At 44.7% G+C, this 24,753-nt stretch overlaps 1 protein-coding gene across 1 annotated transcript in view; it reads left to right on the top strand.

The window, feature by feature from the left end:
* The window catches only part of DNAI1 (dynein, axonemal, intermediate chain 1), a gene marked incomplete at both ends in the record, with an annotated part of 79,400 nt that overhangs the window by 15,952 nt on the left and 38,695 nt on the right, over nucleotides 1-24,753 (top strand). The window contains 5 exons of the mRNA XM_010010335.1: nucleotides 5,517-5,606; nucleotides 10,240-10,327; nucleotides 12,153-12,232; nucleotides 18,057-18,205; nucleotides 19,072-19,171. Coding sequence (XP_010008637.1) covers nucleotides 5,517-5,606; nucleotides 10,240-10,327; nucleotides 12,153-12,232; nucleotides 18,057-18,205; nucleotides 19,072-19,171 — 507 coding nt within the window. The remainder of the gene's footprint in view (nucleotides 1-5,516; nucleotides 5,607-10,239; nucleotides 10,328-12,152; nucleotides 12,233-18,056; nucleotides 18,206-19,071; nucleotides 19,172-24,753) is intronic.

Genomic DNA, 24,753 nt, shown 5'->3' with positions numbered 1-24,753 from the left:
CAGGAATGTAAGTTAGAGGAGGTTGTAACTCTGGTCTGCTAGTGCCTAGGGGTGGCCTAATGCCATGTGTGTGCAGCTGCAGAGAAGAGTTGAAGGACAGAATGATGAAGGTTTGGAGAGCAGGACCTGTAAACAACAGTTGAAACAACTGGTTTTGTTGGGTTGGGAAAACAGAGAAGAGAGCAATGTTTTCTTGTCCATTTAAAGACTGCTATAAAAAGGGGAATAAAGTATTGTTCTCTGTGTCCACTGGGGAGATGGTAAGGAGTAGTTGGCTTGACTTGTGGTAAAGGAAATTTCCTGTATAAGGCCAAATAAGCACCGACATATTTATATACTGTGAGGTTGTTGAGTGCCTGTAGTTGGAGGCTTGTGAGCGCAGCCTGTGTGAATTGTCACGAGTGTGTGTCTGCTCCTGCCTTAGAGAAGAATAGATACCTTTCTTGTGTCCCTCCAAACTCTGCATTGCCATCAAGGCTTTGCTTAGCACTGTACTGATTGTCAGGTTGGCACTGGCAGGAATTTGTGCCCAGGTCATATTGGGATGGCTTTCCTCAGCAGTTGTTTGTTTGCTGGAGTCATCTGATCATCTTGCTGGGCCAGTTCATGTAAGAGTGATTTGATAATGCCTTTTTCTTTCCTCTTCTCTACCTGTGGCAGACTTTATTTGTGCTTTTTAGACACTGAATGACCGAAATGCTCTAACTTCACTTAAGGCAGGTGACAGCAGGGCTGTGGTACTCCAACATTGCCAAAGGGCTCCCTGAAGGAGAATCACAGAATCATAGAATCAGAGAATGGTTGAGGTTGGAAGGGACCACCTGGGGCTCATCTAATTCAACCTCCCTGCTCAAGCAGCATCACCTAGAGCATGTTGCTCAGAATTGTGTCCAGGCAGATCTTGAATATCTCCAGGGAAGGAGAATCCACAACGTCTCCAGGCAATCTATCCCAGTAGGTCACCCTCACAGTAAAGAAGTCCTTCCTCATGTTCAGGTGGAACTTTCTGTGTTTTAGTTTATGTCCATTGCCTCTTAGCCTGCCTCTGGGCATCACTGAGAAGAATCTGGCCCCATCCTCTTGACACCCTCCCTTCAGACAATTACACACTTTGATAGATCCCGCTCTAAGTCTTCTCTTGGCTGTACAGGCTCAGCTCCCCCAGCCTTTCCTCATATGAGAAATACTCCAGACCCTTAATCATTCTAGTAGCCCTTTGCTGGACTTGCTCCAGGAGGTCCATGTCTCTCTTGTTCTGAGAAGCTCAGAACTGGACACAGCACTCCAGGTGAAGCCTCACCAGGGCTGAGTAGAGAGGGAAGATCACCTCCTTCTACCTGCTGTTCCTAATGCACCCCAGAACACCATTGGCCTTCTTGGCCACAAGGGCACATTGCTGGCTCATGGACAACTTGTTGTCCACTAGGACTCCCATGTCCCTCTCTGCAGAGCTGCTTTCCAGCAGGCCAGCCCCAGCCTGTGCTGGTGCATGGGATTATTCCTCCCCAGCCACAGGATCCTGCACTTGCCTTTGTTCAGTTTCAAAATACTCCTCTCTGGGAAGCAATTGCTTGTCAGTCGATGTGCCAGTGTTCCATGTGGCATCCCACAGCTGATGTTTGGCAAGCCAAGGTCCAGCTAGAAGGATTTGTGTTTGCAGTAGCAGGTCCTACCTTACACAAGAGGCAGGCAGATCCTGCCTGTGGCTGCCTGCAAAGCACTCATGGCCAAGTCAGCCTCATGGCCAAGATGATTTTTACCATATTCTGCCAGTGTGAGTGACTAACAGCCTCTGTGCCATGAAAACTGATCAAGCAATATTTCTTTTGTAGGAGTGACATCAGAAACATGGGAATTTTCCAATCAGATTGGATAATGGTGTGATCTCCAGTTGCCATAGACAAAGCTGCTAGCATTCCCTTGCAAAGAATGAATGGATTATTGCCCTGCTAACTTGCTGTACATAGCAGTGAACATGCAGTAGTCACAACAACTCTATAAACAAGCTTTAAGAAATAAATATTAAAAAGTGGTAGGCTCTTCTAACAGCAATGAGTTTCACACAGTTTGCATTGCAAAAGTAGTCAGGTTAAGATCACATTCAAAAAATAGCAGCAGATCCTTGACTTTATTACAGGTCTTATCATGATCCAGCACAGCAAAGGACTTGCTGCTCTGTGTTTACTTGTCTCCTCTGTGTCATTTACACACACATTCCTTTCTCATGTGTTTTTTCACTCTTCCTGCATTATAATTGAACTTTTGTTGTAAATAGTTTCACACAGCCAAAATCCTGGTTGATTATTATATGTTTCAGGAAAGAATTAACTTGCCACTACACACAAAATTGCCCAGTTCTCTTGTCAAATGTCCAAATCTGCACAGCACGGATACAGCTAATGACAGGAGGTTATGCCATGTTCGTGGGTCTCTGGGATCACAGAAAAGGCCAGTTCTGAGCAGATGCCTGATTTGATTGCAGTATCATGAAGGCTAATTATTGTAATAAGCATTTAAGGGATTCAGAGATCAGGCAAAAAAAGATCACAGGCACTATTAATAAGATGTCAGTGTATTGAAGGAAAATTGAAAGTATTAAGTGCCAATTTCTGTTTTCTGAAATTAAAGCTAATGTCACTGAGAGTGCTGACAGTCCTCTGAGGGCAGATCCTGATGCCTTTGTGGGACTGTGTTCAAGCTGTCTATAATATGTACGTAACTCAGGTACTGTTGGCTGCTTTGAATGTAGGAGCAAGAGTACCCCAAGCAAATCGGCCTACTTGCTTTTTGGGGCTGATGACTCCACCTGTGTGCATAATGAATGAAGAGAAGGAGCTGTGACACCTAACTGAGTATTGATAGTAGAAAACTTTAATAGATCTCCACCAGGAAGAGGGTATTTGAAGTGGGCAAACCCTGGGGAAAAGCTCTTTGCTTGGGGAATGCTGAAAGAAATTGGCTTTGGAAAAAAAAACATGAGCTCATGATAGTGCTTACATTGTTGGTCACCTCCAGACAAGGTTTCCGCAACATGCTGTGTTAGCATAAACATAAGAACTCAGGAGGTGTGCTTGCATGGGGTGATTGAGGTGAACTCCATCCTGAGCCTCCATCCATGTATTTTCCACCGATGTGATAGGCTGTCACTTGGGTCTAGCTTGGGTGCAAAACATCTACATTGTACTTGGCCAGAGCAGAACTGGGAACTCAGTTGCTGCTGCCCCTGCATAGCTCGAGCAGGGTGTAATGGGTGCCTGGATGTACAGTCTGATAGCAGGCAAGCTGGGACTCTGCCTTCAGAGAGGATCTGGACCAGTTCTGACCCTAACATGTACATTGTGTAAGCAACCTGGATGGTGGCTCTAGACTTCAGGATGGCTCAGATGCACACTGACTGCAGTACAGGTATGTGTCACCTGCATTTATCTTCCACGTGGAGCTCAGGACATTGCTGGGTTCAGGCTGCAGGTTTCAGATACTGGAGAGCCCCTTTTCTTGCAGTTTATTCCTGTCCTAGTAAAGGATATATGAGCCACTTGTGCTAACTTCTCCCAGGTTTGAATGGCAAAACCTTTGTCACGGTGTTTTCATAGGAGGTACTGTCTTGAGAAATAGCTTCCTCTCCCTTAAGTGCAGTCAGTTTGACTTAGAGGTGGCCTGGAAAGTGTGACTGTTTTTCCCAAATATTTGGGGAGGTGAACTGATGAGGAAGAACATGGAGAGCTGTGCTGGACATACTAATAAAACGATCTTGTTGTCAGACAGTTTTAGCGCAGCATTTTAAACATGACCCTTTTTCCATGCTCAGTATGAGACACATTGGACATGTGTTTGTAAACAGTTCCCCCAAACTTGTCATTTCTCACTTTGAATTAAAACTCCTCACTACACCTGCCCCTTCACGTGAAGCAGCTGCTGGTGACCATGACTGTCAGCAGAAGCTCATGATCCCAGGGAGATGCTCCTGGAATAGATATACCCAGCACGTTCTGTGCACAATGGCCTATCTAGAAAATCAGTGTTCTCCATATGTGCCATTGAACCTGTCTTTATATTGTTAGCTGTTTTGTTCTGGACTATAGTGAATTATGCATTCCTTTAATGCCAGATAGCAGAAGTGATTCCACCTGGAGACTTAGGATGTCTCCTATGCAAGGATGTTCTAAGGTATATGCCACTCAAGACTCTTCAGTTGCACCTTACAGACATGAAACTGGCATTTTGATGTACTCTCAGGTGGATTCCTTTTACATTTTATTTTTCCTTTTTCAGAATACTGTGTTCTAGGTTCTGTTCAGTAGAAGATTACTTACTCTTTGCTGAGTCTCTTGCTGGATTTTTTATGTTGCACAGAACTTCACAGTATAAACAATTCTACAAAACAGAATTAATCCTGTTTTTCCCAAGGAAGGATCATCAAAACACCCAATCTGTGTAAAGCAGTGAGAATGCTGCTTTTTTTCTGGAATGGGTGCCAGATAACTAGCTGGTCATAGACAAAGTATTTGGTAAGCTGTAGGACAATCATGCCCATTTATCATGTTTATGGGATGAAGTTTAGGGAGATGTAACTGCTGCACTGCTTGGACAGGAACAGATACACCTTTGAAAACGTCAGCAGAACCTGACAAAGTGCTTGTCCCCATCCTGAACTGACAGATGCCCACAGAAGTGTGTGCTGACAGGCTCAGTGACAAGTCATCCTTTTCCCTTCAATCTGATTGAATTCCCAGATCTGAAAATTGAGCATTCCTAATGCTTTTGGTCTAACTGAAATGTCTCTTCTAAACTGTAAGCCATTTATCTGAGTTCTAATCTCTCCTGCTCAGCTGTCACAGTCAAAAGGCAAATCTCCTTACAAGGCAGACAGATGCTCTGAAGGTGTAGGGGATTTCAATTTTAATGGAGACATTTTCATGTCCCTGAAACAGAAGTGCCCCAAGGACCCATGTCACATGTTGCCTGCAAGGGTTTGTCTATACCCCACATAGAGACAGAAAGCTAATTTGAGGTTGTCTGGCTGAAGGGTAGGCATATGACACTGCACTTGGAGTAATTAGCCAAGCAGGAAGGGGTTAGTTTGTGCAGGGTCAGTGATGTACTCAGCTGTCTTGGGGAACTTTCTGAGCACCTCTGGAGTTCTTTGGAGATGTCTTACGGACCTCTGGGATGATGTTGTGCCACAGCACAGAGACCTGAAGAGGTCAGACACCTCACAGGGCCCATCCTTGATGTCAATGCTCCTGCTGTTGCTGAAGGAGATGGACATGGGTGGGTGCAGAGTCCCCAGGAGTGGTGCTTTGCCCCCTCTCTGGAGCACCCCTGCAGGTAAGTGAGTAACGGGAGTGCTGTGTGCCCTTCTGGAATTGGCTGTGGAGGTAAGGATGTTCATACTTGCAGTACGCCTTTGGGGTGGAAACCAGGAAGATGTTCAGAAGACCCTGCTAAGGACATGAGACTCTGCCCTGCTAATGCTGAGTGCCCTGTGCTGACTGGGATTGTCTTTGTGTTTTAAGGTCAAGTGGCAGAAGAATGACATGGACAACAATCTGAACTTCTTCTCTGTCTCTTCGGATGGACGGATTGTTTCATGGACTTTAGTTCAGGTAAACAGTTGGAGGCAATTTCTTTTCCCAGCCAAATTATAACCAATTGCCTTCAGAGGTCAATGATGCGTTAAGTTTTTTTTTATTTACAAAGAGCCAGCTTTGAAAAGAAACGTCAGCAAAAGATTGTATGTGCAGTTACAGCTGTTAAATTCCAAAATGAGTGGAACCAGCCTACTCCTTGCTCAGGACCTAATCTTCACCCTGCCTGCACTGGTAACACCCAGTGGTGTATGAGAGCATTTTCCTGCTTTGCAGCTGCAGGAATTCAAGACTGGTCCTTGCTCTGAAACTTAGCTTGTCCCAGAAGCAACACCAACAGACAGACAGACTAGTCTGCTTTCTTCCCTGGCTTCAAGACTCTCAACCCCAAAATATTCCCCCACAGATTGCAGTTCAGAATAGGAGAGGGACAGTGCAAATTTCTCCCCTTGTGGCCAAAATAGCCCAAAGTAAGCTCACATTTGCAGTGAGATGGCAACGTGCAATCAGACAGGCAGAGGGTTTCCCCCTCCCATGACACTGTGAGCTTCTGTTAACTTGTTTGCATGCCCTGCCTCTGCTCACTCTCTCCTTGAGTATGTATGTTCATAGAAACTTAGCATTCATGTCCCTAAATGACCCTTAGATTTATGTCTCTGAATCTCAACATGCATTTTTCTGTTAGCTTTTGAAGATTTCAAAATCTGTTACTTACAAAATGATCAAATTGTCCTAACTGTGAGTTTGAAGCAGCTGTTTCTTTATTCCCCAGCAAATAAATTTCTTTATGGTCTTGGATGCTCATTTTCCTAACCTGTTATACCATGCTCTGCAAGGCTTGTCTATTCTGAATATTTTAGGCCTTGCTGACATGGACAGGGATTCATATCTAACACTATATAGAATCATAGAATGGTTTGGGTTGGAAAGGACCTGAAGATCATCTAGTTCCAGCCCCCATGATGTGGGCAGGGACACCATGTAAGGCTTAGTCTCACGTTCACTTTGGGAATGAGAGCCTTTTCTAATGAACACACATGCAGATGGCATTGATTATGAAGTTCTTTTTTATAAGCTCTTCCAGGTTCATACATGCAGCTATAGATACAAAAATCCCTTCTGCAAGTGTGTCCCCAGTTCATCTCCCAAAAGAACTCTCAGAGCTCCCTAGATAGGGACAGGCTAACACTGTCCCAGCCCTCAGCTCCTGTTTTATCCACTGAATAGAAATTCCCAAAAGGGTTGTGCTGAAGTAGGAACACATGTCTTCAGCTAAAGACATCCAGCTGAGGTGACTTGGCAGGTTAAACCTATCAGCTGAGCCTCAGTATCTGAGTGTGCTCAGCCTTCTCCACTTAGGAGGCAAGAAACACTGCGTTAAGTCTCTTCAGAGAAATGCCACAAATGGGACAGCCTAAGAGTCTGCAGATGCACTTTGATGTCAACTCAACTGGTAAAAGGTCTGTTGCAACATTTCTGTGATTCATCTGTGCTTAACTGTGTTCCCACATTGTAAACCCTTGAGCATGTAGATATACCTAATTAAGCACCCTTGGTGTGACTTCTAAGACCTGCATCCACTTAATACAATGTCATTTCTACTTATTCCTTGCACTTCTGTTTTAAAATTGGCTACACCCATGTGAAAAGCATGGTTTTAAGATATTTTTGAGGTGAAGTTACCTCTGGAATTGCCAGAGCTGGCATGTACTTAGCAGGCAGGACTGGAAAACAGCAACGCTTTAGGTGCTGCTTGGTTTCTTTTTATGGACAGAGATTCAACAGGGAAAGAAAGAAACAGAATGAAAAGGGCATTTTGTTACCATCTGTAGGTTTGTATCCAGAGAGGAGAAATGGACAATCTGATTGAATTCCAGTTTTACAAAAAGAGCTATCTCTGGGTTTTACTTAGAAAAAATAGAAGAAACTCCAGAGGTTTTTTGTTCTTCAGATCTATAGGGCAAATAGTGAAAAAATGAAAGAGACCTTCATTAATCTTTCTTAACAGGGCTATCCAGAACTAAAGCTTCTTCAAACACTTATAGTTGTTTGACACTTCCAAAGCAGAGAGCAGAAAGTTAATAAATTCTTTCTTCCAGCTGAATATTTGGCAAGCCACACAAAAGATTTACATAGAAGAGTTATCACATGTTAGCTAGGGACAGCTGATTCGGCTTGACCGTAGTGGTTGTCTGTTAAAAGTGGACACAACCACTTTGGACAAACTTTATGAGACAGCATGTGAGCTGCATGTGCTTAGGCTGTCTTGGCTTGGTTTTGGGTGATCACGAATGGCAAGAAGAACACAGGACTTCTGCAGCTGGATGATGCTACTCTCCTTCCTTGTGTGCACACCTTGCCTGTCAAAAAGGAGGGCTGTAGAACCATGTCAAAGAGTGGGATGCAGCCTGGTGCTGCTGCCCAGGCTGATGCTCAGCAATCCCAGATTTGATTAGTAGCTGTAGTTCACCCCTCCTACATGACCTAGAGCTAAATTACTGAACAGGTCTGTGCCTCCTTCATCACTTGAGGCTAATAACAACTAAAGAGAAACAGGCAGCTGCAAGGCCTAATTCACTAATGCTTACAAAGTGCTTTACAATTGTTAGGCAGAAGCAATGTATTACTACTGCTCAGTATTCCTGGAAGGCCAAACTGTCGACAGTCTGTTTACCCAGAGGAATATACAAATGGCTTTGGCAACAAACAGCCCCAGGAACAGATGCATTTTCCAGACTGTGGAGCTGGAAAAGCTGGGTACAAACTAAAAGCAGCACAACAGGGAAGTCTGCACGAGTAATATCCTTTGTGAAGGTGAGAGGCTACAGAAGCTGTTCCAGATGGAGATGCTGGGACACATCTTCAGAGAAAGGCTGCAGAATGGTGTGTAGTTACAGAGGAGAACTCTACCAGCACAGAGAATAAGTGTGCTAACACATCTCTGGGTCTGCTCAGATTATGTGTCTGACCATGCTTAGACACACTGGGTATATCAGCGTGACCAGAGTTAGGCAGGTCCAAAGCTGCTCTTCAGACCAGACTCCTGGTCGGGTCATGGCTTGGACAGGGCAGATGCTCTATGGTGAACAGGCAGACCTGTGAGCCTGAGCAGAAGCAAGTACCTGCTCAGCATGTCCTGACTGTGCTCCCAGCAGCACACTGGCACTCCTATTTGGGTACACAGTGAGCAGCACGTGCAATACGCTCTGCTACTGGATGCTCTGGCCACCCCTCTTTCCAGTTCTTGCACACATACTCCAGCACATATGTCTCTTTCTTAACATCACTCCTGCCTTGACCCACTGTCTCCAACTTGATGTAACCCACATGCTACAAGAAGAGTCAATAACAGAAGGTAGGACTGTGCAGGCTGCAGAGTCCTGCTGCTTGCTGCTTCTCAGAGAACAGTTCCAGCCATTGATAGGTCAGGGCATGCTGGTGTGCAACAGTGCAAATGAGTGAGAAGGAAGTACATTATTTTATGGGATTTGACATTTCTTGAATCTTCTGTAAATTTGTACTTCCAAAATATGATAAAAATATCTCGCAGATCACTGTCCCCTCTGGACTGCCGTACTGAACAGACACGAGGTCTTCTCCCATCTTCCCTAACATGCGATTTCCTGGGATTGACTTTGCCAGGCAGAACCTCTTTTTCTACCTGAGTCCTGCTCTGGGCTTAGAGGAGGTCCAGCTAAAGCTTGCTTCACTGAGCTAAGAAGTTATGTTTTGTTCTCACAGTGCTCCAGTGGGAAATGTGCAGATTCATTAAAACATCCAGCCCTCAGCCCACACTGCTCACTAATTTAATCTTTAGTTCTTTGTTCTTTTTATCAGCCCCAGGGTATTCTTATATTCACAACCAACTCCATTCTGCAGTGGTATTTTAATTCCCAATGCTAGTCTAAGAATGGATCTTTACCCTGCCGTTGTTTCCTCATATTCATCCACATTGTGTCTATTTTCATCTGTCTTCTGTCTTCCACCTTGACTGTAAACTGTTTGGGGCACAGCCTTTTTGCCCTGTGTGCACGCATCACCTGACACAGCAGTGCTGTGGCCTGCAATGAGAGCTATTTAGAGCTCTGCTGATAACAGCAACACTGGACATTTTTCCTCTGGGGGAGCTGCTTCCTAAATGTTCTTGTTATTTGAATCTCAGAGCCCATGAGGTTGTAACTATTGGGAACTGAGGCTGCTCTGGGGTTAATAGGAAGGTGGTAAGAAGCAAAGACTGGCAATGTGGTGAGTTACTATCCATTAGTGTGTGTTTTAATCAGCTCCATAATGGTATGCAATACCCACCTTAAACCATGCAGGGTGGTCTCGCTTAACACAATGATTTAAGCTGGCAGAGTCAACCTCCACTCAGAAACATTCACCCCAAAGCCCAAAGCTTCCCATGTCAGCTGCATGTGTCTGAGCAATATACCAGTGGCTCTCAGCTCCAGCGTGCCAAAGCATCAGTTTCCTGGAGGTTTTATGTAAAAGTGGCACGCTAGCAAGTTGCCAACTGCGAGCATGAAACATTAAGCAACATTTGGACAGCTTTTTAAAATTCCTCCATAAAATTTGCCATTTCAAATTACTGAATATCTCTCTATTGTTGCTGTAAACCGTGTTACTCATGTGGAATCTCCTCTGCCTGCAGAATGAGCTGCTTCATACAGATGTCATCAAGCTGTCAGTAGAGGGAACAACGGCGCAGGGGCCAGAGGGGCTGCAGTTGAAAACACTTGGTAGGAGCCCAAGTCCTTTCCAAGCTGATTAATTACTGACACAAAGCCTCTAGTCAGTCATTCTGGGAATTAAATTGGGAGTAGGGTGTTGAGATGGAAAGGAGCTAAAGAAGGGTTACACCTCCTTGCTTTCATCATGTAGTAAGGCAAAGTCTGTCTGGAGCAATAGCTGCTAATTGAGTCAAATTTTGCTGATTACACCTTGCTTGTACTTGGAGAAGAAAGATGAATGTCAGTTCAAAGCATGATGGTTTTACTGGCATATCCCTGTGTAGACAAGACACAGGCATTACCTGTATTTGTCAAAACTGTGTCAGTTATGTTCTTCCAGATCCATGGATCTGGACTGGCCAAATCAAGATGAAAAGCAGCCTTTGCCCTTTCCTGGGTGTACAGCTCATCCAGCCAGCGGTGATGAACCTCAGAAGGTTTTGGATCTCTAAAAGCACAACATCTCTTCTGAGCTACTATGCTAGGCTCCCTCTGTACAAAGTAGAGACAGTGCAGTCCTTCTACGCTGAATCACCTCAGCCTGACCATCCTGTGTTTGGGATAAGATGGGATGAGTCAGCTCTGGAGGTCCTGGACTACACAGGGAGCCTTGAGAAATCTCCCAATCATCCTATTGCACCTGCTTTTGGCTGTGAAGCTCTCGCCTGGGTTTTAAGAAAGCACTTTGCATTTAAGGATTGCTATGTTTCTACACAATAACTCCTGAACGATTTGTAAGAAGGTTTGCATACGTTGCAGGAGACCAGTGAAAGCAGTACACTGCAGAACTCCCAGGGGCTTCAGGATTATTTGTTACCGTTTCTGTGAAATAGATTCTCAAAGACTTGTCTTGAATATTTAACAATCTATTTAAATGTTAAAAATGCAGACAGTATTACAGAGTTGAATAACCTTAAAAATTCCTTTGAGGACTACATTTTGTTAATGTTTAAGACATAATGTTTAAGACAGGTGGTTTTGCAGAAAGTTCTCTGTAACTATGTGCTTCTCAGCCTTGTCTGCTTGTTTATCATCTGATGTTTGGTCTGGGTGTCCCTGCTGGTCAACAGCCCCAGGTTGGTCTGGCACTCTGCTGACATCCCATTTCTGCTCAAGGACCCTGCTGAAATTTTCTTTCCCCACCATCCGAATTGGCTTTCTTGGATGATTTTGCATCTGCCTCAGGAACAGAAGCCACAAAGTTTCAAGGACTCACATCCTGTTGTGGTTGACACCTCTTTTAAATACAGTTTGCAATGTTGCTCCATTCAGGGCTTTTGAAGTTAGGAGGATCCAGAAGATTTCTTCCCAAATCACATCCTTTGCTATTGGCTTTACTGAAGTGAGCCTGCTAAGCTTCTGAGCTAAAGATGAAAAAGGAGATGTGATGTGGTGTTTCCTCTCTGGGCTCTTTTATGCATAAGAAACCATTTATACTTTCTGTGAATACTAAACAAATAGAAAAGGTCTGTTCTTCCCCAACAGGAGGCAGGCCTGCTCCTCATGACTCTTACATTTGCAACAGGCTTTTGGCCAGGGATTCACTTACCTAAGAGAATCCTTAGTCAATCTGTTCTTCCAGTTCCCTTTCAGTTCTTACAGTTCCTTTTTCCCTTTTTCTATGTCGGCTCTTCAAATTGCAGGTCTTGGGGACAGGCACAGCATAGTGTAGGTCTATAAGTGTATGCAGAAGGGGTGGCTCTAATTTCTCTTGGGAGCTTCTGGCTGATAAATCACTCCTGAAAACCCTGGCAGTGTGTGTACCATAGGCAGGGAGTGTGTGCTGGCCAGATGAACCAATTCTCTGTCTGACAGACCTTTCTTCTGTTACCAGGCTGTGGGACATCATTTGATTTTCACAAAAAGATAGACTATTTGTTTCTCGTTGGTACTGAAGAGGGGAAGATCTATAAGGTAAGAAGAGTTTCTTTGTCCCTTGTTTTACATCCCCTGACCTGTGCTTGTCTTTTAGGTTCATTGTCTTAACTGTTTGCTCGGGCAGTAATAATGTGAAACTTCAGAGCCCGGTTGTGCTCTCAGATCGCTGTGGTGAGCCTGAGACCAGCACAGAGACACAAAGGGTTGCGGGGAGCTCTCTGCACAGACCCAATTAAGACCTTATTTTTCTGAATGTTTTTCATGCAAACTGCATCCCAGAATGCTTTGCAGATTGTGGCTGTGCAAGCGAGGGGTCAGCTATGATCAGAGTAAAAGTTAAAAGGTGCTGATCCTCTGTCATCGTGGCTGTGGGGGAACGGTAGGAAAAATCTCAGCTCTTTTCTTTTTTAGACCTGTTATCCCATGAGCAGTGAGGCTAATGAAGCCTTGTTTCCTACGGACCAGTGTCCCACAGCTCCTTCCCTTCCACAATTACATCCCAGATTCTTTCCCCAGCCCCACTTTTTCCTTTCACTGTTACCTCCATTTCCTTGCTCTCTACTCTAATCATTCCTTTCTCTGGTCACTCGCATGCTATCCCCAGCTCAGTGATCCCACCTGCATGCTATAACCCTTGATTCCTTCAGACAGGGCTGTCTACCTCCTCTCCAGTGCCCTTGTACAGCCTGCCCCCTTGGTGCTCAGTGCCAGGGGTGAGCTGCAGCCAGCCAGCTCCAGACGTGATGAGGGTAGTAGCCAAGCTTTGTTTGCCCTTCCTGGGATGGGGACACTGCCAGATGTTTGTGCTCTATGGCCATTTCTTTTTACAGAACAGGCAAGGCCTTAATATTGCCAAGTCACAGCTTTGCCTGAAGTTGCCAGTGGGATCAGAAGTTGTCTGGGAGGAGAGACAAGCAGGCAGCAGGACACAGACATCGTGTTTTCTTAAGAAATCAAGATGAAAATAGAAAGTTTTGAGCTCTGCTGTATATAGCCTTGAAAATAAAGCCAGTAGCTGCTTACTCATATAACTTTATTTGCACAGCATTCCTCTGAGCTAGGTTTGGGGCTTTGTTAATATTGTAGCCACATGCCTTCTATGTGGGGGGTGGGCCACCAGCAGGAGGCTGACGTGCAGAGCAGATCCATCCAGACATCCCTAGAGGATGCTGTAAGCTCCTTCACCATGTCCTGCCTGCAAAAGGGAAACAAAACAGAGAAAAAGAACCCAAAGGAAATAGTATTTCTGAAATAAGTATCAATCATTTAGGCAAGATGGACTTAACAAATATATAGCCCTTCCACAGGGATAATGCTGATTGAAATCTCTCCCTCTGCCAGGAAGTATCTAGGGAAGATTTCTGAGTAGTGCTCACTGGCATTGCACCAGACAGATGCAGGAAGAAGGGATGTGGGAGGAAGGTGGGAGGCTGGGCTGGTGGGTGATGGGCAGTGAGGTAGGTGCAATGGCCTTTTGTTGATGCTTTCAGGATACAAAGCATCTGTCCAGTCATGGGCAGATGTCCTGAGTTGGCTGGTCACCCACAGCAGTTGGCACACTAGGTATTGTACGCCAAATTTTTTGGGTACTGTTTTATCTAGTCCTGATCAAAAGGCAGTAGGGAATGACATGTTTTAACTTCCTCTGTGCTTAGGTGAGTGATGGATGTCAGTGAGTATGACAGTGCATGTCTGTCCTGAAGGGGACCATCAATTACCCTTCAGAAGGTATGTTCAGGCTAGTGTCCTAGCTCAGTTACATAGCAAAGGAAGTCCCTCATGGAGTAGCACTGAACAGGAGCAGAATTTAGCAGCATTTGCATTGACAAAGCTGTAGGTATTCCTGCCTTGGATGATCATCTGTGAAACTAGAACTAGGATGGGATTTTACCATAAGGAGTGATCCCTGCCATGAAACCAGATATTTTAACTACTTCTTGGGTGGACAAATGCAGAAATGCTGTTGTACAGGTCCTTCTATTTTATGGGTACTAAGTCTGATTTCAAGGTTATGGTAAGCAACAAAACATTCCTGCACTGGAATTTCATGTAAGTCTTGGTGAAAGTTGGCCCAGGCTCACATTGTGCAACACTGCCCTATAAAACTCAGGTGTTCCCGTGGACAGGAAGGGCAGTCTTGAATCAGATTGTATGGGCTAACACATGGAAGAGAAATAGTGTGTCTAGCACAGGCAGGCCTCTATAGTATCCACAAAACCAGGGGGAAGACTGCTTGCAGCCTTAGCATCTCCTGAGTTTCAAAAGCTTTGGGATCAATTGCTCCAGACATTTCTGAAGTACTACCATTCACTTTCATCACACCCTTTACTGAAACAATTCTATGTCTGAACCCATTACTGGAGCTACCTGTGCGCTGCTTCCCAGAGCCTTCCTCTGCTTGGATGCTGAAGACAGTGACAGTGCTGAGGACCTTTGAGCAGCTCTTGGGTCCTGTGGCTGCACTGAGCAGGAGTTGAGCTACTCAGGTCTCTGTACTGCACTTGCCCTTGCCCACTGCACGTGGAGTGAGAGGGACAGTCTCCTTACATGAGGTATGAGTCAGGGATCAAACATGGGCTGTTGTCCACATGGGCTGGATTTTAGATTATTTATTACACAAATTGGAAAGTGAATTTCAGGAAGGTGTTTTTTCAGAGGCCAGGCACGTCCACAAATAGAATGATAATATGTTAATTCTTTAGCTGCAGAACAATTATGGTGAAATTTTTAAAATGGCTTAGTTAATAGCATTTCTGAAGCCAAGAAATCATTATCTTAATTACACACAGACCTATCACCCTTTTTCATAGAGGACAAACTGTTTCTGCATTAGTAAGAGTCTGTAATGCAAAACTGCCTCTTTGCATATCTTACTTGCTGTTTAGGAATTGTTCAGCTTTGGTAATAAAAGATAGGGTCTCTGCGATTCATATTGAAACATTATTGAGGCTTCAGCTCTTTGGTCAGAATTACTTCTTAATAAACAGGCTTCAGCAGAAAAAATGTGATGAGATTAGAACATATTCATGTAAGAAAGGGTTTTTTCAGTCTTAGGCAGTTTGAGAGTGTAACAAATGAATATAATAAAACTCAGTGCAAGACTGTGTAGAAGGAAAAGGTGATTCTTTGAACTCAGTGCTGTGAGTGAAAACGCTATTTGTGGGGGAAGATCTGGGTGAAGGCCAAGCAAGCAGACGTCCTGGTAGGAGTCTGTTATAGACCACCTAGCCAGGACGAAGCTGCAGGTGAAGTGTTCCTCTCGCCACCTTGTCTTTGGGCTTCTATTTGTTCTGTCTTGTTACCTTGTCACTTGACTGACTGCTTTTGCCATCAAATAATACGGGTTCTTTCTTTTACCATTTCCTGCTGTTTCTCCCAGTGCATTCACATGCCTTTTTTCCATTCATAAGCCTTTTTTACAAATCTTAGCATTTCTGTTGCAGATCTCTACAAGAAGGCACTGAGCAAAAACCAGGGAGTCTCAGTGTTTCTGTTAGTGAACTGAAGAAATGCTCTGTATTACAAGGACGTTAATAACCATCCATTCACGATGGATGCGGAGGAGTTTTGCATCAGGCTAACATCTAGCATAAACTGAAGTGCTGTTGAGAAAGATTATTTTTAAGTTTTCTGTCCTTGGAGTTCTCCTTTCCTCCCAGAATTCTTCCCCCGTGTTTTGTAGCCCTGTCACCAATCATCTTCATGCTGATTTCCTGTATTGGTGTAGACACATGCTTGCTTTCCCATCTCATCATAAAAATACCATTTACTATTCACACACTCTACCACCATTTAAATAGGAGAAAAAATCATTCTCAGCAAATTGGAGCAGTGCTCTAGAAGGTCAGACAGGCTGCACAAATGCCTGCTCCCTGAATCTGCTCATCCTCTTTGAAGCTACCTTGTCAGAAGTTAGGCATCTGCCCTACAGAACCCTTTTTGCTGCTGAATTCATAGGAAAACTATAGATCCCTTTCCTTTCAGGACCTGGACCTCAGCTCTGGGCCAGACTTGCAGATTGCAAAGCCAGTGCTGTGGATCAGCACATCCCAGAGCATGACAGGGCTCCCATACAAGTGCCCAGAGAGTTGCACTGGTGAGAGGCTCAGTCCCAACAAGGCTTTAAAAACAGAGTGCTGAGCATTACATGTTGTTCTGGTGGATGCAGACAAATCTGGTTAGTATCTCACTCTTCAAAGTCCTCAGGTATTACAGACCTTCAATCCACATACTTGGAAGGACAGATGGCTAAAGCAGCTTCTCTCTTGTGTTAATTACTCATGACCCATTCTGTCTATTCACAGCAAAATGACTTCCAAAAGAGGCCAAGTACCAATTTTCCTGGTGGCTGAACATTAAGAATTATGAAGTAAAGTTATGAAACATGCCATTAAAGGACATTTCAGTCCCATAATTACACACAAGGACAGTAACTCAGAGACAGAGTATGCACCAAATGGTTAGCAAGATATAGACACTGTCAGTAAATCTCAGTGGGACATGAACAACTTCCTTGTTTCTGTTTCCTACCACAGCAAGCCTCCCAGGGATGCAATAGCTACTGCTGTGTGACTAGTTTAGCACCCTCAATCCAGTACCAGTGCACAAGGACATCAGAAAAAACAGCTCTGGATACCCAGTGAGTGCCATGTGTAATAAACAGTTAAGTCTTATGATTATTAAGAGAGTTGGTTTGCAGGAAGTAAAGTCAAATAACACTTCAGTGATCCTGCTTGGACAGATGTCGTGTTGCTGCATTCATTAGGGATTAATGAAAGGTGCTGAAAAGTCCTTGTAGTGGCAGTATCAAGGCAGAAACCAACCCCAACCTACTGTATGAATACAGCTTGTGTGAAGGAACACAACCAAGAGGGTATTACTTGTGAGATGAGGTCCTTGTAGCTAACAAAGGAAGCCTCCATTCCCCTCAGTGGGGAGGAGGTTTGAGGAGTATAACCTAATTTTCCTGTGTACGCAGAACTGACAGGATCTGGATCAAGTCCCGTGTTCTGCTCATGCAGACAGCAGGTTGTAATTTCTCCCACCCTTCATAAGCTCACACAAAGAGTGTCTTTTCAAAGGCTCCCAAATGTTTTCCGGCTCTTGCACACATCCTACGTTTTGCCATTCATCAGCTGTGACACTGCTGGCCTGACCCTCACATGCGTGTGCAGGGTTTGCCCAGTTTACAGGCGGCTGCCCCCTGCCCACTGGGGACATGCCTGAGTGCTGGCCAACCTCTTGTGTTTCTCACACCCCTCTGGGAAGTCACAAGTAGCACAAGAGGAATAACTGCAGAGCTGTGTGATGGGGCAGGCTTTCAGAGCAGGCTGTTGCAGCTTCATAGCGTGGAAGGCACTTCTGGCATGTTCCCAAAATCTTTAGAGGCAGAGAGTCCAATAGGTCATTCTTGTGCTGTGAGCACTGTTACTAGAGGTCTTAATTGCGACACTTCAAATGCACACGGTGCTGTGTGCTGCTGAGCCACACAAGAGATGTTTTCCCTTGCCTTTCCTGAGAGCCTTTTTCAGGGGCATGGCAGGAACCCAAGCTCACAGGAAGGTGGTGGAACTCCTGCAGTGAAGAAATGGCTCAGGGGCCTGGCTATGGTTCTAAATACAACGAGAAAACTTAATTCCTACCTCTGTGTATTGCAGAGGGGAGCTCGGTGTTGCCTGGAAGTGAGGTGAAACAGCACGTGGTAAGTGATTTTGTTTCTGTAGTGGTATCAGCCACCACTTTCCAGCCAGCCCAGAAGAGCCTAGGAGGCCATATAAGTGTTCAGAAGCATCTTTCTGCAGGAATATGAGCTTCAGAAGAAGGTCTAGCTCTGATTACTGACTAGTTCTTTCCTTCACAGTGTTCAAAATGCTATTCAAGCCAATTTCTGGATGTGTTTGAAGCCCATCACATGGCCGTGGACTCTGTCAGCTGGAATCCCTACCACCCGAAAGTCTTCATTTCCTGTAGCTCTGACTGGACAGTCAAGATCTGGGATCACACCATCAAGTAGGTCCTGCTGGGTTCTGGCATGGGCAGGGAGGTCCAGCTTGACATGCCAGCCGCAGATATCGACTCTGCTTATACCTTAGCCTCAGTTTCCCTCTTAGGTCTTCGTATTGCTTATTACTCTCTTATTTCTGTTTCTGGGGCTACTGACTCCCCAGGTATGAAATTTAGCATTGGCCACGCCAGGAACTTGCCAAGCATTGCAGCTCAGCACAGAGCCTGGCTGCTTTGCTTTGGACCTGGCTTTTTTCAGGCAGGACCTACTGTGACGGGGTTATTCTTCTGGAGAAATGCTATTGAGAAATATCAGGGGCTGGCTTATGGCCTCAGGGGCAGACACCTCCTAAGAGTCAGAGAGGAAAAAATAGAATAAAAAAAAATAAAAATTGGAATAGTTCAAAATACATAATGAAGTTCAGGGTTAGTGGTTGAGCAATGTCTGGTTTCAATCAGGAAATTGATTTTTTTTGTATATCAGTCAGAGTCAAATATTTTCTGTTGCCAATACTGCTCTAATATTCAGTGTTGTTGTCAGAAGTCCAGAGAGGGAAAGTCATTTTTTCCCATATGATTGTAAACCAGAGAGACTCCATCTTGCTGTGTGTGTTCGGAGGAAGCTTTTAAAGTGCTTTCAGAAAGAAACACTTTTTCTTCTGATCACAGCAAGACCAATCCTGACCCATTTGAGTTGATACTGAGCTTTGCTTTGTCTTTGGCTCAGATGATAGCTGTTATCTAACATAAATACCCATCTCCCACTTCTGCAGCTGGCCTTCGACACAGGCTGCAGCATCAGTGTAACTCAATGTTTCACTTCCAGAGCGGCATGTGTATAAAAGAGGTCTCTCTGGTTCTTCTTTTTACAGGACTCCGATGTTTGTTTATGACCTGAATTCTGGTGTAGGAGATGTTGCATGGGCCCCTTACTCCTCCACGGTCTTTGCTGCAGTCACCACTGATAGCAAGGTGAGAGCCTGGGAACCACACTGCTCTGATTTGAGCTGAGAGAAAGTCAAGGGAGATTAGGGTTGAGTGCAGGGACATGTCAGCCCACTCCTGGCCTGGCATGTCAAGGTGGATTACTCCCATCAGCAGTAATCCACCACAGTGACAGGCTGAGTTGGCTGCAGCTTGCCTGAGCTGCTTGCCTCAGGATGGAAGGGTCATTTTGGTAGCTCAAGGCCCTAAAACTCCTTTTTGCTCCACCTGATTACAGAGGACACAGAAGTCATAAAGTAGTAACAGATATGAGGAAACCTGGGCAGCAGTCTTTCTTACTCCTTCTCCATTCAGGTCTACCACACCCCTACGAGCAACAAGGCCAGAAATCTCTCACCTGCAGCCCAGTCATCCAAATAGCTGATTTAAATCAGAGGGCTTTTAGCAGATGCTGAGGATCAGCTGCACATCTCACTGGAGCCTTGACAAACCCATCAGAAATGCATATGTGGGCCATCTCTTCTAAGCGCAGGTGCTTCCTGGGAGCCAAGCCTCCCAACCTCTAGTATAAGAAAGCTAAACCTCTCTGCAGTTCTAGTTTGCTCCCCTTGCTGCAGGAATGGAGGTACTCAGAAGATAGAGAGGAAAGCAGGGTTCAGGGAACAGGCTTCTTTTTCCTATGCTTTCCTGCCTTTGGCATGCATGTTCCTGGGCATGGGTTGCTCACTCCTTCTCAGCACTGCTCATGCTGCCTTAAGGTAGGGGTTGCAAGTGTGTGAAAGTCCCTGCTTGCTCTTGTGTTGACCACATCAGTAATGGTGTGCAGCTTGCAGGTGCCAGGAGAAAAAACACTTAATTCCCAGCATGTGAAATCATCTTACTAACCAGCGCATCCCTGGGGATGGAGAGATGATGCTCCAGAACAGGACACCCCTAGTACAAGCTGACATCCAGATGTTGGTTTGGAACTTCTAAGATGTAGAGAAGCAGCAGAAGAAAGAGGTTATATACTTACACCGATATTAAAAAATCAGTTATAGTAGTATACCCAATTGGTCAGCCAATAGAACTTTGTTCCAATTAAATAAAATCAGAGTTTTCCCACAGTGTGAGGCTGTGTTCAAGAGTAATGATTTGGTAATGAAATACTTAGACCAGTCCTAATATTAAGATGATGGCAGTTACATTTTTGCCCCTAGTTATTCATCCTCGTATCTCAGATGGTTAATTTGAGCCTGATGAGTAGCCAGGGCATGTAGCTATCCATCAGCTCTGTTTTTGTACTCTAAGACCACATTGCTCTGTCACCATGGTCTGAATATTTTGCTAGTATAAACTGGAAAATCTGTGCAGTTTGGCCAAATTACTCTAGCAAAAAGATGGCCTTTATATATCTCTATTATTGAATTGATGCCTTGGCAACTTTATTGCAGTTTAACCTTTATGTTATAGCAAAAAATTCATTTCACTGATACATTGGCTCAGGCTGTGAATTTGTCTCTCCCAAGTTAAACAATAGAAATCTCTTCACTGGGCACCTGGTCTCCCTGGGAAGCCACAGCCTACAGAAAGCAGTGTTGATGCTTTTCCCTTGCAGGCAGGGTCATGATGGGGCCCTTTGTTCATGAATATGTCTGTCCCCATTCTCCCTTATATGAAATGAAAGGTCTGCATGAATGAAATGAATGCATTCATAATGTGACTCATCCTCTGGTTGTTTTCCACAAGTGAAGTTTTCAGAGTCCTCAAACCTGGTAAGGGTCATGCTGACCTTCACAGCTCTAACTAAGTGAAGGGGTGATTGCTGCAGAGACCTGTGGGTACCCCAGCTGTGTGCTGGTGCCTAACTGTGGGGAAAAGGAGATACTTGCAAGCAGTGATACATCTTGGGCAGCATGAGCAGATGGAGGGTAAATAACGGGCATGGTTGGATTCTTTATTGATGTGGTCAAGTTTCTACAATGATAGCTCTACAGAAGCTTTGTGCTACTCGCTTGGGCCAAGTTCTGTCTGCTGTAGAGAAGCTCCTATGGACTTAGCAAGAGTTTGTGCAATAGCATCTCTCCACCCCACCCCGGCTTGTCCTAGCCACTGCTGCAGTGACTCTAGTTGTGTAGTTGCAGAGTCACATCAGCTGCAGCATCCATAGGCCTGGAGTTTGTATGAGGCTATGGATAAGACAGTCAACTGTCTAGCTTGGCAGTACTGCACCCAGGGTATGTCACTTTGTCTATCCTACCTTGGATCTAATTCAGTAATCCTAATCTAATAGGATCTAATTCTGCTTTATGCCTGTAATCCCAAATTCTGAGAAGAATGGCCATCAGCCAGGAGCAGCCCAGAACTGCGCTTAACAGAAAAGGTCCAGGTAAGAGCTGCCTTCCTATCGCAGTAGGCTGGCCAGGACTGATGCTGATAGAAATCGTGGGCCTCTGCGTTAGCCACTAACCATGCTGGTTGCAGCAGGGTATGTCTGAGCCATGGTTTAGGTTCTATTTTGAGCAGAACCTTCTAGATCTGCAGGGGAAGAGGAATATTATACTTTGTGGCCCAGTGCCCTGCTTGGGAATAGCTTAGCATTAAAGCTGGGAAAAGGTCTACATTAACAGGATATTAACAGGATATTCTAAGATTCTATGATACAGAAAACAACAGGACGTGCAGCCAGAAAATAAAACATTAAAGGCCTCCTGTTCATAAACAACCTCTAGCTTTGCATCCGCACATAATTATGCCTGCAAAACTTGAAGGTTGCCTGGAGGTGGTTTTAAATCAGACCCTAATTGCAGCCTTAAAGGGATACCTGGTGTATTTTGGAGAACACATTTCCTTATTCAAGCTGATGCTGTGTGTCCAACAGGTGTGTATCAGCCCCCTAGCTTGTAAGACTGACTTGGGAATTGGGGCATTTAAGAATCTAAAACTCTCAATCCCCATGATTCCAGTAGGTGAAGATTTAGGAAAACCTGTAAGTATCATGGGCATTATGATAAAATGTGTGTGTTGGCAGCTGGGCATCTGCTTCAGACAGCACCACCTCTTCATAAATAATCCAAGTGTGTGCGTTCTGCTGCTGATGCATTGGATACTAACTGCTACTATTGCTCTCTATTATGTTCTGGGTAATTTCCTTAGTCTCCTGCTCTGCCTGATGGCCATTTTGTTTGAGAATAAGCATAAATGATTTGCAATGAAAATTGAAATAAAATAAATGATCACTGAGACATGCGCATGCATGCCAACACTGCCTGGAAAAAACCTCCCAATTCTCTAACTAGGTGCCTAAATAAGTGGCCTGTTTCAAAAGAACTGGACAGCCAGCTGCTTTTATGGAAGCTAGTCTCTGCTGGATGCAGTCAGAGTGGTTGCTATAGAGCATTCAGTTTTGGTTTCAATCAGTGTGCTAAGTTCATTGCAGTTTTGCTCCGTGATTGCATTTCAGATGACACTTACATTCCTTGAAGACTCCACAGTGGTTCCTAAAGCAGACAAGTGGAAAGATCTGTTATTTCTAAACATGAGTCCTGCAGCTCAGTTGTCTGGCAGCAGCTCTGTGGTCCCTTCAGGCCAGTTCCTACAGAGACCTGGGTGCAGTTAGTGATGTGATCAGCACTGAAATAAAATGAGGTAGGGAACACCTAGTTTATTTCATGTTGTAAATGGTAAAAGCCTGACAGGAAGAAAAAGGTTAGCTTTGGAAATAAAAAAACCCAATCATGGAGATGGATTTGGATACCTTGACTCTTAAACTTAGGGTGCAGAAAATCTAGGAATGCTGGTCAGAGAAATGGGGAGGGGTGGAATATAATCCCTGTGGCATTTGGTAGGATTTGCCTTTGGGAGTTTGCTTTAATCCCATCTCAAGCAGGCTTAAAGCAGGGGAAAAAAAACCCACAACAACAAAAAAAAACATACAAAAGCGAGAGTCATACTTGAAATTTCCTGCTTGGTCATCTTTTACTTACTTTCCTTAAATAAGGAAATGGAGCTGGCGTTTCCTCTGCTTCTGGATCACTCCATGCATGTGGATGCTTTCTTGTGCTGAATTCATGCATGGATTGTTACCCCTGTTAAAAAAGCTAAAGACACCCATGCCACAAGTGTCCCTGGATTGCTGGGTCCCAGGCTGTGAGCCACAGCTGCCCCATACAATGGCTGTAATAGTGTGGTTGAACCTGGAGAAGGAACCCAGCAGCAGCCTGGCAGTGCCTACAAGGAAGTCATCAAGAAGGTGGAGCCAAGCTCTTCACAGCCATGCATGAAGGGACAATGAGACACAGCAGATGAATTGAGAGGTTTAGACTAGATATAAGGAGAAACTTTTGCTGCGAAGGGAGTCAGGTAATGGAACAGCTTGCCCAGAAAGGATGTACCATCACTGTCCATGTTGATTTTCAAGACCAAATTGTGTGGAACCCTGAGCAACTGCATCTGACCTCAGAGCTCACCCTGTGGGCAGGAGGTTGGAGTAAAGACTTAGTGTCTCTTCAAACTTGAATTACCTTCTGACCCTGTGACACTATGAAAAGTCCTGTGTGAGAAGGGGGATCCCAGGGGTTTTACAACAAGCTTGCACTAAGTACAAGTCCATTTGCTCTCATGTTTTTGTGGTCTGTGTCCTTCATGACTAATGCAGCAAGAGCAAGGTGCTGTTATAGCCATCTTTAGTAAATATTGATAGCCTCAAGATAAATGCCGTCCAAATGTGCACTCTGCAGAGAAGGCCGCTTAGACATATGCTCTAGGGCTTTTCCCCGTTACTGAAGCTCTTGACCTTTCAAGATGTGAAATACTTGAAACAACCTAAACCTTCAAGAAATTAGCTAACGGTTTGTGCTGCTCAGGAAGTGAGTGTGCCCTTTCCTGCCTATACACACGTATTTCACTGAACAGCTGTTCTGTATGAGAAGTCTTGAAGACCATGTTCCTGTTGTATCTTGGCATCAGATAAGATGCTGAAAAAATGCCTGTTGTCTTGATACCCACTGTTTTCCTTTCTCCTCTTGGGAGACAAATGCTCGTTTAGCACTGTTGTGTGTTTGTTCATAGAGCAATTTGCAGAGGCTTGCTTGCAATTTAGCATTGACCGGCAGCAAAATCCAATCTCTTACTTTAAAAGCATGAATGATTTTGCAGATAAGAGGCTTGCTAAACCTTTCAGGTTTGCAAATATTTCACTGGGTATTTTGGGCCCAATGCTGCCTGTCCTTGTAGGTTATGAATCAGGGGTGCCAGCAGACATCTCAGCATCAATGCTTTTGCCCAGGGTAGTCAGGACTGTGAACCCATCATGGCTACAGATGTCCCTGCTGCAATCAAGTCTTTCCTCCGACTACTTTCTGCAGTATCCCATGGGGTTCATCCATACACTATGGGGCCACAGCTAGCTCTGCAGGGCTGGGATGAGGCATCTTGTGGCTCTCTGCATCATGCCCTGGGCACTTGCTGGGGTGTGAAAACAAATGAGTGCAAGTCCCCCTGCCATCACCCAGGAGGACCTTTGAATAGGCTGAAGTGGGCAGGGCCTTTCTTAAATTGGCTTTGAAATTGCATTCGCAGTGTAAGTGGTTGTTTCCGGTAAAACTGTTCATTTTCTTCTGCCACAAAAC

The sequence above is a fragment of the Nestor notabilis genome, unplaced genomic scaffold, assembly GCF_000696875.1.
Source record: "Nestor notabilis isolate BGI_N333 unplaced genomic scaffold, ASM69687v1 scaffold9972, whole genome shotgun sequence".
Classification (NCBI taxonomy): Eukaryota; Metazoa; Chordata; class Aves; order Psittaciformes; family Psittacidae; genus Nestor; species Nestor notabilis.
This window is presented reverse-complemented; position numbering and strand designations above follow the sequence as displayed.